Source organism: Heloderma suspectum, chromosome 4 (assembly GCF_057233095.1).
Source record: "Heloderma suspectum isolate Gila_16-S chromosome 4, 16-S_ref, whole genome shotgun sequence".
NCBI lineage: Eukaryota > Metazoa > Chordata > Lepidosauria > Squamata > Helodermatidae > Heloderma > Heloderma suspectum.
Genome location: NC_139461.1, coordinates 313,336,492 through 313,349,553, shown reverse-complemented (window position 1 = coordinate 313,349,553; position 13,062 = coordinate 313,336,492). Strand labels below are relative to the sequence as shown.

Here is a 13,062-nt window from a genome sequence, read left to right as displayed (position 1 = left end):
GATCGCCTCCTCCCGTATGTGCCTGCCCGGACCTTAAGATCATCATCAGCGGCCCTTCTCCGTGAGCCCCTGCCAAAGCAAGTGAGGCGGGTGGCTACTAGGAGGAGGGCTTTTTCTGTTGTGGCACCCCGGCTCTGGAATGAGCTCCCTAGTGAGGTTCGCCTGGCGCCTACATTGTACTCCTTTCGGCGCCAGGTGAAGACCTTTTTATTTTCCCAGGCATTTTAGCTTTCTAAATTTTTATCTTTGCTGTTTTAAATCTGTATTTTAAACTCCTGTACTGCTGCTAGGTTTTATTGTGGTTGTATTGTTATATTGTGGTTTTAATGTTCTATATATTTTAAATTGCTTTATTGTGTGTTGTTTGGTTTTAGTTTTTGTGAACCGCCCAGAGAGCTTCGGCTATTGGGCGGTATAGAAATGAAATAAATAAATAAATAAGTTCAGTGACCGCACTATCATGGCTATCAGGGACATTCAGATCTTTCCTGTATAGTTCTTCTGTGTATTCTTGCCACCTCTTCTTAATCTCATCTGCTTCTGTTAGGTCCCTGCCTTCTTTGTCCTTTATCATGCCCGTCTTTGCACAAAACGTTCCCTTGAGATCTCCAATTTTCTTGAAGAGATCTCTAGTCTTTCCCATTCTGTTGTTTTCCTTGATTTCTTTGCATTGTTCATTTAAGAAGGCCTTCTTGTCTCTCCTTGCTATTCTCTGGAACTCTGCATTCAGTTGGGTATATCTTCCCCTTTCTCCCTTGCTTTTCTCTTCCCTTCTTTCGTGAGCTACTTGTAAAGCCTCATCAGACAGCCACTTTGCTTTCTTGCATTTCTTTTTCTTTGGGATGGATTTCGTTGCTGCCTCCTGAACGATGTTACGGACCTCCGTCCATAGTTCCTCAGCCACTCTGTCTATCAGGTCTAATCCCTGAAATCTATTCCTCACCTTCACTGTATATTCATCAGGGATATGATTTAGGTCATACCTGAATGGTTTAGTGGTTTTCCCGACGTTCTTCAATTTAAGCCGAAATTTTGCAAGAAGCAGCTCATGATCTGAGCCACAGTCAGCTCCAGGTCTTGTTTTTACTGACTGTATGGAGCTTCTCCATCTTTGGCTGCAAAGGACATAATCAATCTGATTTCGATATTGACCATCTGGTGACGTCCATGTGTAGAGTCGCCTCTTGTGCTGTTGAAAAAGAGTGTTTGCTATGATCAGCATGTTCTCTTGGCAAAACTCTATTAGCTTTTGTCCTGCTTCATTTGGTACACCAAGGCCATGCCTGCCTGTTATCCCGGTGATTTCTTGACTTCCTACTTTAGCATTCCAATCCCCTAGGATGAAGAGGACATCTTTTTTTGGTGTTAGTTCTAGAAGGTGTTGTAGGTCTTCATAGAACCGATCAACCTCAGCTTCTTCGGCCTCAGTGGTTGGGGCATAGACTTGAATTACTGTGATGTTGAATGGTTTGCCTTGGATTCGTACTGAGATCATTCTATCATTTTTAAGATTGTACCCCAGTACTGCTTTTCCCACCCTTTTGTTGACTATGAGTGCTACTCCATTTCTTCTAAGGGATTCTTGCCCACAATAGTAGATATGATGGTCACCTGAATTAAATTCGCCCATGCCTGTCCATTTTAGTTCGCTGATTCCCAAGATGTCGATGTTCAATCTTGCCATCCCATGTTTGACCACCTCCAGCTTACCTTGATTCATTGATCTGACATTCCAGGTTCCTAAACAATATTGTTCTTTACAGCATCGGATTTTCTTTTCACCACCAGACACATCCACAGCTGAGTGTCCTTTCGGGTTTGGCCCAGCCGCTTCACTCTTTCTGGCGCTACTTGGAACTTCCCTCTGCTCTTCCCCAGTAGTATATTGGACATCTTCCGACCTGAGGGGCTCATCTTCCGGCGTCATCTCTTTTAGCCTTGTGAAACGTTCCATGGGGTTTTCTTGGCAAGAATATTGGAGTGGGTTGCCATTTCCTTCTCCAGTGGACCACATTTTGTCAGAACTCTCTGCCATGACCTGTCCGTCTTGGGTGGCCCTGCACGGCATAGCTTATGGCTTCACTGAGTTACGCAAGCCCCTTCGCCACAACAAGGCAGTGATCCATGAAGGGGAAAAATGGGCTTACTGGAGCTTTTTTCTCCAGCCTAAAGGGCAGGGCCTTGTCTCGCCTGTCTGATACTGATGAAATAGTTGTGCTAGCTTAGCCTTGTGACTGAGGGTGGGAGCTGGGGGTCCAGTCTGACTTCTGCCATCGACTGAGGAGGTAGCTTTAGCCAAGCCACGAGAATCAGCCTTCCACTATCGCTGTAGAGATAACAGTGCTGGCCTCACATAGAGGGCCGTTGTGAAATAATGTGCATCAAGCATTTTGAGCAATGAGGAAACGGACTACATAAATACAAAGAATTAGTGTGAGGTATTTCAGTCAGGAGGGGAAAACTGCAGGGTTTGGCTGCCAGGGCAGTTCCCAAACATGCTGTGTTCTGGGGCTGCCCTGAGGCTCCGGAATGGTTTTCTAGCCCTGTTTGAAGGCCCATCGGGGAGTGAAGGCAGTAATTAAAGCTCTGGACTTACTGCTCTCCAGGGAGAAGGCTGAGCAGACCGTCTGGAACCGGTTGCGTCACCTCACGTCTCTGAAGTCCAAACGGCCTTGGTCGCAGGTGCCTCTACGGATTGGGATTTTAGGTAAAGAAAAAGCTCTGAGCAAACACAGTTGCAAGGTGAAGGAGCACAAATTGGCATCCTGGAGCAGGTCTCAAAGAGCTCTTGGAATACATGTTAGATATCATGCTCCAGCCCTAACTTGCACTCACATCAGGGAATGGGTGGGTGGATTTCCCCAGCCTCTGTGCAGAACGAGCTCTAAACGATGGCTGTGACTCTGAGCATGGGACCAGGGAATGGCTCCTATACCAGATTGTTCTGGGTCTTGGAGCCAGCCGTTGCCAAAAGTGATCCTGGTTTTCCGTTCCCCATACCTGACTTGTGCCTAGTTTGTTGGCGTCTGGGGGCTGGTTCACGCGCACACGCTGGTCCTTTGATAACTGCAGCATCCAGAGATGCTTTGCATGTGTAAATGGGCCATCATAGACCAAATGCCATAAACAGAGTGTCCGTTTTACTTCGGGTGCTATGCCTTTTACTGGAGTCAGTTCACGCATTCAGGCCTGCCCTGAACCAGTAGCACAGCGAGGCCCTTGGCGTTGCCCTTTCAAACAGCTGAAACCTTGGAGAGCAGCTGCCAGTTAGCGTTGGCAGTACTGAGCTGGATTGCCCAGTGGTCTGACTCGGTGTGAAGCGGCTTCCTGTGTTGCTGAGTGTCTGCTTGACCTTCCCTTCCCATGACCTCTGCGCCTCGGCCGGTCCCATGCAGATCTCCCCACCAGTGCGTTTGACATGCTCCCCAACTTGCTGTTCTTCTCCCCCGCAGGCTGCATGGCCGAGAGGCTGAAGGAGAGGATCTTGGACCAGGAGAAGTTAGTTGATGTTGTGGCCGGGCCAGACGCTTACCGGGACCTTCCCCGGCTCCTAGCAGTGGCCGGGTCTGGCCAGCAAGCCGCCAACGTCCTCCTCTCCCTGGATGAAACGTATGCCGACATCCTGCCTGTCCACACCAACGCCAGAGCGACATCGGCATTTGTGTAAGAGCTGGGCAGACCCGTTGCGTCTTCATTTGGGCTCAGCACCTGAGCGATGGCGAGTTCCCCGGGGATTGCAAATACCTGAGACCTTCTTCATAGTAGTCTGAGCTCTCTTGGAGATCCTCAGCATCTCAGCAACTTCACACGTGGCCCTGATTGCCTCTGGCTTGCACAGGCTGGTTCGTCAAGAACCAGGCCCCAAGGGATGAAGATGTGTGGTTCCAAAATGATGCCCCTGTGCTTTTTTTTTTTAAAAAAAAACCTCTGTGGATCTCAGATTTTGTTTCTTAAAAAGTGAGATGCTAGGCCTCTTGTTTTCAGGAACGAACGATTTGAAGAAAATGTAGCTGGCATCTCTCAAAGGCCTGGAAACGAAAGGCAGGGCTTTTTGGATGAGCTGCATCGTACGTGTGCATTGGCCTTCAACCCATGCTCCTTTTCCTCCTTGCCTTTTACCACCCACAGGAGGTGGGTTTCCCAAAGTACTCTGAATTCTGGAGCAAAAAATCCTGGGGGTCCCAGGGCATGGTCTGAAGGCACATGAGGCAGCCACCTTGCTGAAGCTAAGCAGGCTTGGGTCTGGTCAGTGCTTGGAGGGGAGGCCCCCAGAGAACCACATGCAGCCACCTTGAGTTCCGTGATGGAAGAAAGGTGGGATGCAAATAAATAGACACTCCCAGCCTAAACGTAAATGTTGCAGTTGGAATAGAAATGGCATCTGCAAAATTACATACTTGGCATCCTTTATTCCAGCCTTCTCCAGTGTGGCACCCTCCGGATGTTTTGGGCTACAACTGTACCAGCCGCAGCCAACACGGCCAGTGGTCAGGGATGATGGGGATTGTAGCCCCAAAACTTCAAAGCGTGCCACATTGCGGGAAGGCTGCTTGATACTGATGGCAGAAAGTTGACAGTATGGGTCGGGTTCGGAATGTTCATCTGTGCCATTGGGAACTGGGGCTTGGGGGTGGGGCGGCCGGCTGAGTTGCTCTGTGTCCCGGTCAAGATGGAAAGGGCCTAAAGCTGGCCAGAGTGTTTGCCTCTTTCCCCCTGAATTGCGTCCTCCCACAGGTCCATCATGCGTGGCTGTGACAACATGTGCGCGTACTGCATTGTGCCCTTCACCCGTGGCCGTGAACGCAGCCGGCCCGTGGCCTCCATCCTCCAGGAAGTGCAGATGCTCTCGGATCAGGTGATGTTCCTTACTTTGTTATTAAGAACATCTATATTTTATTTATTCATTTATTTACATAATTTATATACTGCTCTGCGTCCACAAAATATCCGAGCAGCAAACAATAAAAGCGAAATAATAATACAAATAATATTAAAATAGCAATAAAAATAAAGATAATAAAAATACAGAATTAAAGCCTTCCAAATCAGATTGTGCCGAAAATGAAACCATGTTGGTGCCTGCCTGATACCAACCGGCAGGGAGTTCCACAGAGAGGGAGCCGATTCACCAAAGGCTCCACTCGGAGTAGATTCCAAATGGCCCGCAGGTCCATCCCGAACCACCAGGAGTGGCTCATCTTATATGTAGCCCCATAACAAAGTTCTCTGTGCTGCTTATAATAGCAATAAAACCAGAAACTGCAACTCGAAACAATAACTGATAAAGCAGAGAATAGAAGAGTTTAAAAGGGTGGTGGTGGGCTTTTCTCCAGTAGCCACCTGTGAGACCTCACTGGGTGGGGGCACCTCACCAGGTGTGACGGGCGCTGGGCTGCCTTTTCCCGCGATGAAGACTGAGGAAACATGTAAGCGGAAGTCGCGGGGGGAGGTCACAGTCATAGAATCATAGAATAGTAGGGTTGGAAGGGGGGGCCTACAAGACCATCGAGTCCACCCCCCTGCTCAATGCAGGAATCCCAGTCAGAGCATCCCTGACAGATGGCTGTCCAGCCTCGTCTTGAATGCCTCCAGCATGGGAGAGCCCGCCACCTCCCTCGGGAATGGGTTCCATTGTTGTATTGCTCTAAAAGTCAGGATGTTTCTCCTGATGTTCAGCCGGAATCTGGCTTCCTGTCACTTGAGCCCATGATTCCGTGTCCTGCACTCTGGGATGATCGAGAAGAGATGCTGGCCTTCCTCTCTCTGACAACCTTTCAAGTACTTGAAGAGCGCTATAGTCCCCTTCCCCGCTCTTCAAAATGCATGTGAGAAACATGGCTGCAAGCAGTTCAGAACTGGTTCGGCTGTCTTCTCTCCCCCCACCCTCCAGAATGTCTGTCTGTGGAGTGTGGAGCAGGATCAATGTCATTATTGTGCCGAATGAATGAAATGCCAAGGGTGGAATTGCTGCCGTGGCCGGGCAGCTCTGCTGGCGGCCCAGGGCTGCTGCTGCTGCTGCTGCTGTTGCTGCTGTCAGTGCTGCTGAAGCCTGCTGGATCTCTCTGTGAAAGAGCGCCCCCCGGTGGTGCTTGCAGGCAGGATGGGGCTCTGGAGTTTCTAAGAGCATCAAAAGTAGGGATGTATGAGAAATTGGTTTCAGTTTGTTTTTGATGAGGGGTTACCCAGTTTACACCTTCTGGACCAAACACGGACTAGGATGCAAAATGTGGTTGAAGTCCGGACATTTCTGAGCTTGCGGTGTGATTCATGGAGCAAAAAAAATGCATTCGGCAGCATGCATATATTCGAAAAATGTGCACGAGAAAATGAGTACTTTTAAAAATGTGCACAACTGCGCTTTAATCAGTGGAGAAGAATGCGTACATTTCAAAGATCTACACAATTGATGCATCCATTTGGAAGATACCCATGAAAATACACACAAGAAACAAAGCTCGCCATCTGATATGGACTCAAATGAGATTTGAGATGGAATGTAGAGAACTCCGGCAGCTCGGAGAGCGGGAGGAGAAGTTGAACGTGGTTTGGAACAGGCTTCTCTTCTCATGGTATCCAGACCTGTTTTCTAGTCCCCTTTGTACAGGTTTCTGAAACTATATAGAATGCTGCAAAACATTTAGATCACTGCAGTGCACTTGAGGTGAGGCCAGCCTTGCGCTTTGTCCGGGTGTCTCGGCTCGTGCAGGATGTGAGGCCAGGATGCCGAGTGGGTGTGCACGTGCTACACTGGGGCTGAAGCATCTGCTCCAGCCGCCTCTTACCCGCCCAGCCAGGTTCATGGTCTTGCTCTTGGTCCATGGAGCCCTTCTGAACAGCTTGGGAGCAGGTTACCTGGCAGATCGCCTGCCCTGTTGCGACCTGTGCGTTCTCTGAGGTCCTCGGAGGAGGCCTCGCTGGTTCTGCCACGACCGGCAGGTTAGGAGCGCAGTTCCCCTTTCAAACGGCCTTCCGCTCTGGGTTCTCTCGGTCCCCTGTCCCCATTCCATAACACTTCCCTTTTGACCAGACTTTTCCAACCTGGTGTCCACCAGATGTGTTGGACTGCAGTGCCCAGCATCTCCCAGCCAGCCGCTGGGGCGGCCGCTTTAGATGATGCTTGTCTTTCCTGATACTGACAGCCTGGCCGGCCGATCCCTTGCAGGGCGTCAAGGAGGTGACCCTCTTGGGCCAGAATGTCAATAGCTACCGGGACACCTCAGAGGCCCAGTTCCTCTCGGCGCCGGCGGCTCCCACTCGTCTGAGCCGCGGCTTCAGCACCATCTACAAAACCAAGCAGGGTGGCTTGCGCTTTGCGGAGCTCCTGGACCGCGTGTCTGCAATTGACCCGGAGATGAGGATCCGTTTCACTTCCCCACACCCCAAGGACTTCCCGGATGAGGTGGGTTTGACCCTGGCGTGGGCACTCTGGCCGGGAGCAACTGGTCGCCAACAGGCCGGCGCTCCACTGATGGCTGCTCTGTCCTTGGCAGGTCTTCCAGCTCATGCGGGAGAGGCACAACGTCTGCAAGCAGCTGCACCTCCCTGTCCAGAGTGGCAGCAGCCGTGTCCTGGAGGCCATGAGGAGAGGGTGGGTAAGAGGCAATGGCTGTACGGGGGTGGGGGGGATGTTTTGCCTTGCTCTTTAAAACGGCTGGCTCCTGGCCCCTGAGGCAGTGTTACCTGGCCCGTGGCATCCTTACTACGTTATTGCCAAGCGGTCAAAAGGTTTGCTCCCAGTTCCACTAATAAGGGCAGACAATGTCCGTGGGTTGTAAAAAAGCAGTTCTTCCACAGGTTCAGCGTTGCTTTGCTGTTTGGTGTAGGCAAGAAGGATGTGATATTTAAATGCATGTATCTGTGTGTCATACGATGCCTGAGGTGGCATCTCTGCTCCCTGACTTTGCCCCTTCCTCCCAGGTACACACGGGAAGCTTACTTGGAGCTTGTGCACCACATCTGGGATTCTTTACCAGGTAGGTGCTGCCCGTTGCTGCTGCTCTGCTCCCTGTTGGACGTCTTTACAGATGTAAACATAACTTAGGGGGTGGGGGGTGTATGTAGAGGAAGCCGTGGGCCAGGGCTGGGGCTGCATTGCATGAGGTGTTTGTTTTTTAAAAGTTGGAATGTGTTTCTGCTGCTGCAGCCTTCCTCAACCTGCTGCTGTCCAGATGTGCTGAACCACAACTGCCAGCATGCCCCAGCACATGTGGAGGGCACCAGGTTAGGGAAGGCTGTGCTGCTGAACTCTCTTAGTATCGATCACTTGTGCCTACTGGACAAGAGAGCCTGGGGGAGGTTGGCGGGGGCACTGGAGGATTCAAGGCAAAGGTGAGGTAGCTGTGTTTTCTGTTGCACTTTTTCTTGTGGCAAGGTCCATCACAATTCTTTGCTCACAACACCATGGTGAGGTAGGACAGGCGGAGAGAGAGAGAGAGAGAGAGAGAGAGAGCAAGCAAGCAACATGCCTGATGCCCTCTGGTGTGGTTCATGGCTGACCTGGACAGGGACATGGGGGTGGTGTGTGAGTGGGGGTCCCTTATCCCAGCCTGCAGCTGGGAATCCTTCTTAGCCCTGTTCTGTCTTCTGAGGTTTTACCCAATGTGCCCTTTATGTCCTCAAGCTTTTCTTTGCAGCAATATGGACTAGAAAGTTGAGTTTTGATTCTCAACTTGTCTTTCAGAAGAGCTGAGTTGGCTGGGATCCACTCCCTGCTCTAATGGCGTGTTCACGCTTTCCCTTGGAAATGAGGGGTTGAGGAGGATTGTAGCATCTTCCCCTCAGTTGTTTCTAAAACAATTTTGGACACCGTTATTCCAGTGCTGAGCTGCTAGGATGTTCTTCGTGAGGTTTAGTTCTGTGTGTGTGTGCGTGTGCGCGCGTGCGACAGACCGAGACACAGCCGCCCTGTTTGCTCCCATCCATCATTTACCAACTGTGCCACCCGCTTGCTGCTGCTGAGTGCCGCGTTTTGGCCCTTTGCGTGGCAGGTGTCACCCTCAGCAGCGATTTCATTGCCGGCTTCTGCGGGGAGACGGAGGCTGACCACCAGGAGACGCTGTCGCTCCTTCGCCAGGTGCGCTACAACATGGCTTTCATCTTTGCGTACAGCGAGCGCCAGGTAAGAGCTGGATCCAGTGCAGAGTCAGTGGAACACGCCCCAGGTTCACACAACCCGGAGGCTGCAAGTCAGGTCCAAGTCTCAGATCCTTAACCCAGCCTTCCCCAACCTGGTGCCCTCCAGCTGTGTTGGACTGCAACATCCCCTGTAGCTGGCTGGAGGATGCTGGGATTTGTAGTTCCAACACATCTGGAGGGCACCAGGGTGGGGAAGGCTGGGTTAACCTCCCCGTGAGCTCCTGGACTTACCCTGACCCTACAGCGGAGAGAGCGTGTTGACGCTATCTTAAAGTAGGTTCCAACCCGTTGCGTGTTGGCACAGGTGCCACAATCCCGTGTTCCTTGTTGCAGGATTTTTTACTTACTGAAAAGCCAGAGTGCAGGGAGCCTTGGGCGAGAGCGTGGGATTCTGGCGGTGGAGGAGAGGAGGGCTCGCTCGTGTGGCCCGGGCCTCTGGGGGCAGGGCGGTGTATATGCTGGTGGCTAAGACTGCCGCCCTATGCGCACTTGTTGGGAGTAAGCCACAGCAAAGTCAGGAGGATCTGCTGCTGAGTCAGCGTGGATCGGGTAAAGCAACAAAAAGACTTGCTGCAGACGCGCATCATCTGCCGTGGAGGCTGGCTGCGGGAGAGCCCCAACTTTGCCTTAAAAAACATCCCCAGTTTTCCTGGGCGGCACCTGCTGAGGGAAATGCAGCGGTTCCTCCCATCTTCTCCCACTGCCTTCACCCCTCCCTGCTGCTCCTTTTCTTGCCAAAAAATTGCAAATGCTCTGAATGTTGAAAGTGGCATGTGTGAGGGGGAACAGCGTAAACGTACAGGCGGTGTTCGCGTGTGCCTCGTGTATATCCCCATCACCGCTTTGCAGGGCCACAGAACTCTGTTGCTGCCATGATGTGAGTGCAGCTGTAAAATCCAGCTGACCCTCTTGCCAGGATCCAGGGCTCCTGCCTGGGGTAGCGCTCGTCTCTGGGTCACTGGTGCTCTGTTCCCCCAGAAAACCCGGGCATTTCACCGGCTGCAGGACGACGTGCTGCCAGAAGTGAAGCAGCGCCGGGTCCAGGAGCTCGTGGCCGCCTTCCGGGAAGAGGCTTCCCGGGCCAATGCAGCCTCTATGGGCCAAGCGCAGGTCGTCTTAGTGGAGGGGGTGAGTGCCACTTCAATCAGTGCCCCAAGAGCTGAGTGGGCCAGCGTCGAGAGCTTTCTCTCCCTCGCGCTCCGCGTCCCGTGCCTGCTCCATTTGTGGGCAGAGGTCAGCAGCTGTCTGTTTCAGAACAGGAGCTGTGCGGGGTCGGCCCTGATCCCGATGTTCAGCCCTGGGAAGAGAAGAACGAGTGGTGGGAGGTGGGAGGGGATAGCAGTTTTCAGGCACCTAAGGGGCTGGCACAGAGAAGAGGGCCACAACCTGTCCTCTGTCACCCAAGATCGTAGGACCAGAAATCATGGGCTTACGTTTCAGGAACACATATCTTGGTTGAACACCAGGAAAACCTTCCTAACAGTCGGGGCAGTCAGACCACGGAGCTAGCTGCCAAAGGAGGGGGTGGGCTCTTTGCTGGGGGTCTTCAAGCAGAGACTGGATGGGCACCTGTCAGAGGTGATTTAAACTGGATTCCCGCCCTGAGCAGGGGGCTGGATTTCATGGTCTCAGTGGCCCCTTCCAGCTCTGTGATGTCCAGACCAGCTTAATGTTTAGATGCGAGGCCCTAAACAAAGATCCCTGGTGCCAGCGTCTTCTTTTGAGATGCTGGGTGGCTAGATGCGCCTGCCGGTTCTTTCGCTCTGCTCCCGCTACACGGAGCGAGACCATCCTCTCGAAGATGGAAAACCACCACGGCAGTCTCTCCATTGGCCGCAGGTTTCCATTTCAGAGGTGGGACCAAGTTGCCCCTGGTGAGGAAGCATCTCTTTAGTTTCTACCGAGTCTGCATCTGGATCATGCACCTGGGGTGGGCAGCGTGTGGCCCTCCGGATATTTTGGCCCACAGTTCCCATAATTCCTCACCTTTGGCTATGCTGGCTAGGGCTGATGGGAGTTGTGGGCCAAAACATCTGGAGGGCCACACGCTGCCCACCCCATCTTAGAATTAGGAGTTTTGAAACCCCCGGATATATATCTGCAAATAAGCATGTGGATCTCCTCCAGACTCGTTATTAAGCCACCTGCTTATTGCAGGACCACATTAGCAGTTTGCAGCATTTTCACGACCCAGCCAGCAATGTCATTTAACCCTTTCAGTATCAGATTATTGCTCCATAGGTATGTTTTGATTCCAATTGCACCATTAGACAGGGATTGCTGAATTTTGGGGCCCGGTTTTTATTATTTATTGCGTTTTTATCCCACCCTTTTTCCTCTTGCAAGGAACCCAAGGTGGCTTACATAGTCCTCTTCCTCCTCCCCCCTCTCCATTTTATCCTCACAACAACCCTGTGAGGTAGGTTGGGCTGAGAGTCAGTGACTGGCCCAAAGTCACCCAGGGAGCTTCCATGGAGGAGGACTCCATGGGACTGGGGGCCGGGAGATCTGGGCTCAACGCTCTAGCCACTGCACCACGCTGGCATAGAAAGGCAAATAGATCAGAGGGGTTCAGCATGCGAGTTGCTCTACTGATCCACTTCCTTCTCGTATGAGTGTCCACCAGCCCCCTAGGACCTGTGTGAAGAAGTCTTTCCTCCCCCCAGCAGCTCCTTCATTCACTGGAGCGGTGTGGGAAGCATCCTGCGGAGGGGACTCCCCCTCTGCCCTGGCGACAGCGGGATTGACTCCGGGTGGGACACTGACTTTCTGGGGAGGGAATTGACGCTCCCCCCCACCTCTCGCTTTTCCAGCCCAGTAAGCGCTCCCCCTTGGAGATGTGTGGCAGGAATGACGGCAACATCAAAGTGGTCTTCCCTGACGTGGAGATGGAGGACGGCACTGGCGTAGGATCCGCAGTCCGAGCCCAGCCGGGCGATTACGTCCTGGTGGAGGTGATTTGCCACTCTTCTGCTTCTCTGGGGAGTAGCTGGCAGCTGGCTGCGGTTCTCTAGGGAGCCGCTTTGCTTTGCTTCAGTTGCATCTTATTTTTAAGAGAGTCATCGCCTGGCTGGATCTATCCACTGGACCCTCTAGTTGGGCATCTGGTCTGCCAGCCGTGGGCAACCACACGTCCCTGGGACGCTCACAAGCAGGGCAGAGGGGTGATGTCCCCGTCGTGTGTGGCGTGCCTCGCGCATCTGGTGGCCGTTGGTGCTGTGGTGGGGAGGGTGCCGCTGATCCAGGATGTTGCCCTGCTCTTTGTAGTCCTGAATGGACAGCCTTCTGTCTACACCTATTCGTGCTGTTGCTACTCCTGTCGTCACAACATGTACTTTTGATGGTCCAGTGCTTGGGGAGGGCTGTGGCTCCGGGGCAGAGCCCAGGCTGTACCTGCAGAGTGCCCCAGGTGGTCTCTGGCATCTCCATTTAAAAATAATCCCTTAGGCAGTGGGAAAGATCCCCCTTCCAAATGGCTCTGGAGAGCTGCTGCCCCCAGTCAAAGGAGACCCGGCGTGCAAACCTCAGGGCCTGGGGCCCCAATCCAGCCCTCCTAGATGGCCATGCCCCTTTTCCTGGCTCTGCCCCCTTTCCCCAGCCACGGATTATGCTGGTATTCTTAGCCCCGCCCCGCCCCTCCCAGCCCACTTTTAGAGTGTGGCCCCCAAGAGCTTCTCCACCATGGCACGTGGCCCCGGGCGGAATCGGGGTCCCTGAAGCTGGCAGTCCTGGCCTTGATGGGCCAGCGCCTGACGCAGCAGAAAACAGGCAGCTCTTCATGGTTTGGAACGGCCTCAAATGCGCTCCGTATCTTTAGACGTTACTCACTGCACTGACCGTATATGCTCACCCAGTTACACGTCACTTCCACTCACTCAGGGCTACGTAGAGCTGGTGTTTCCCTGTGTCCTGCCTGCCAGTTCCAGC

At 52.7% G+C, this 13,062-nt stretch overlaps 1 protein-coding gene across 9 annotated transcripts in view; it reads left to right on the top strand.

Annotated features, from left to right (window-relative positions):
• CDK5RAP1 (CDK5RAP1 mitochondrial tRNA methylthiotransferase) overlaps nt 1–13,062 on the top strand; it is a 32,736-nt gene that overhangs the window by 17,816 nt on the left and 1,858 nt on the right. For 4 of the 9 annotated variants that reach the window (XM_084854873.1, XM_084854876.1, XM_084854875.1 and 1 more), the window contains 9 exons: nt 2,607–2,707; nt 3,453–3,663; nt 4,735–4,855; nt 7,163–7,399; nt 7,491–7,588; nt 7,918–7,973; nt 8,988–9,118; nt 10,114–10,263; nt 11,949–12,089. In XM_084854873.1, the coding sequence (XP_084710999.1) occupies nt 2,607–2,707; nt 3,453–3,663; nt 4,735–4,855; nt 7,163–7,399; nt 7,491–7,588; nt 7,918–7,973; nt 8,988–9,118; nt 10,114–10,263; nt 11,949–12,089 (1,246 nt within the window). The remainder of the gene's footprint in view (nt 1–2,606; nt 2,708–3,452; nt 3,664–4,734; nt 4,856–7,162; nt 7,400–7,490; nt 7,589–7,917; nt 7,974–8,987; nt 9,119–10,113; nt 10,264–11,948; nt 12,090–13,062) is intronic. The other 5 variants (XM_084854877.1, XM_084854879.1, XM_084854878.1 and 2 more) reach the window with 2 other exon arrangements.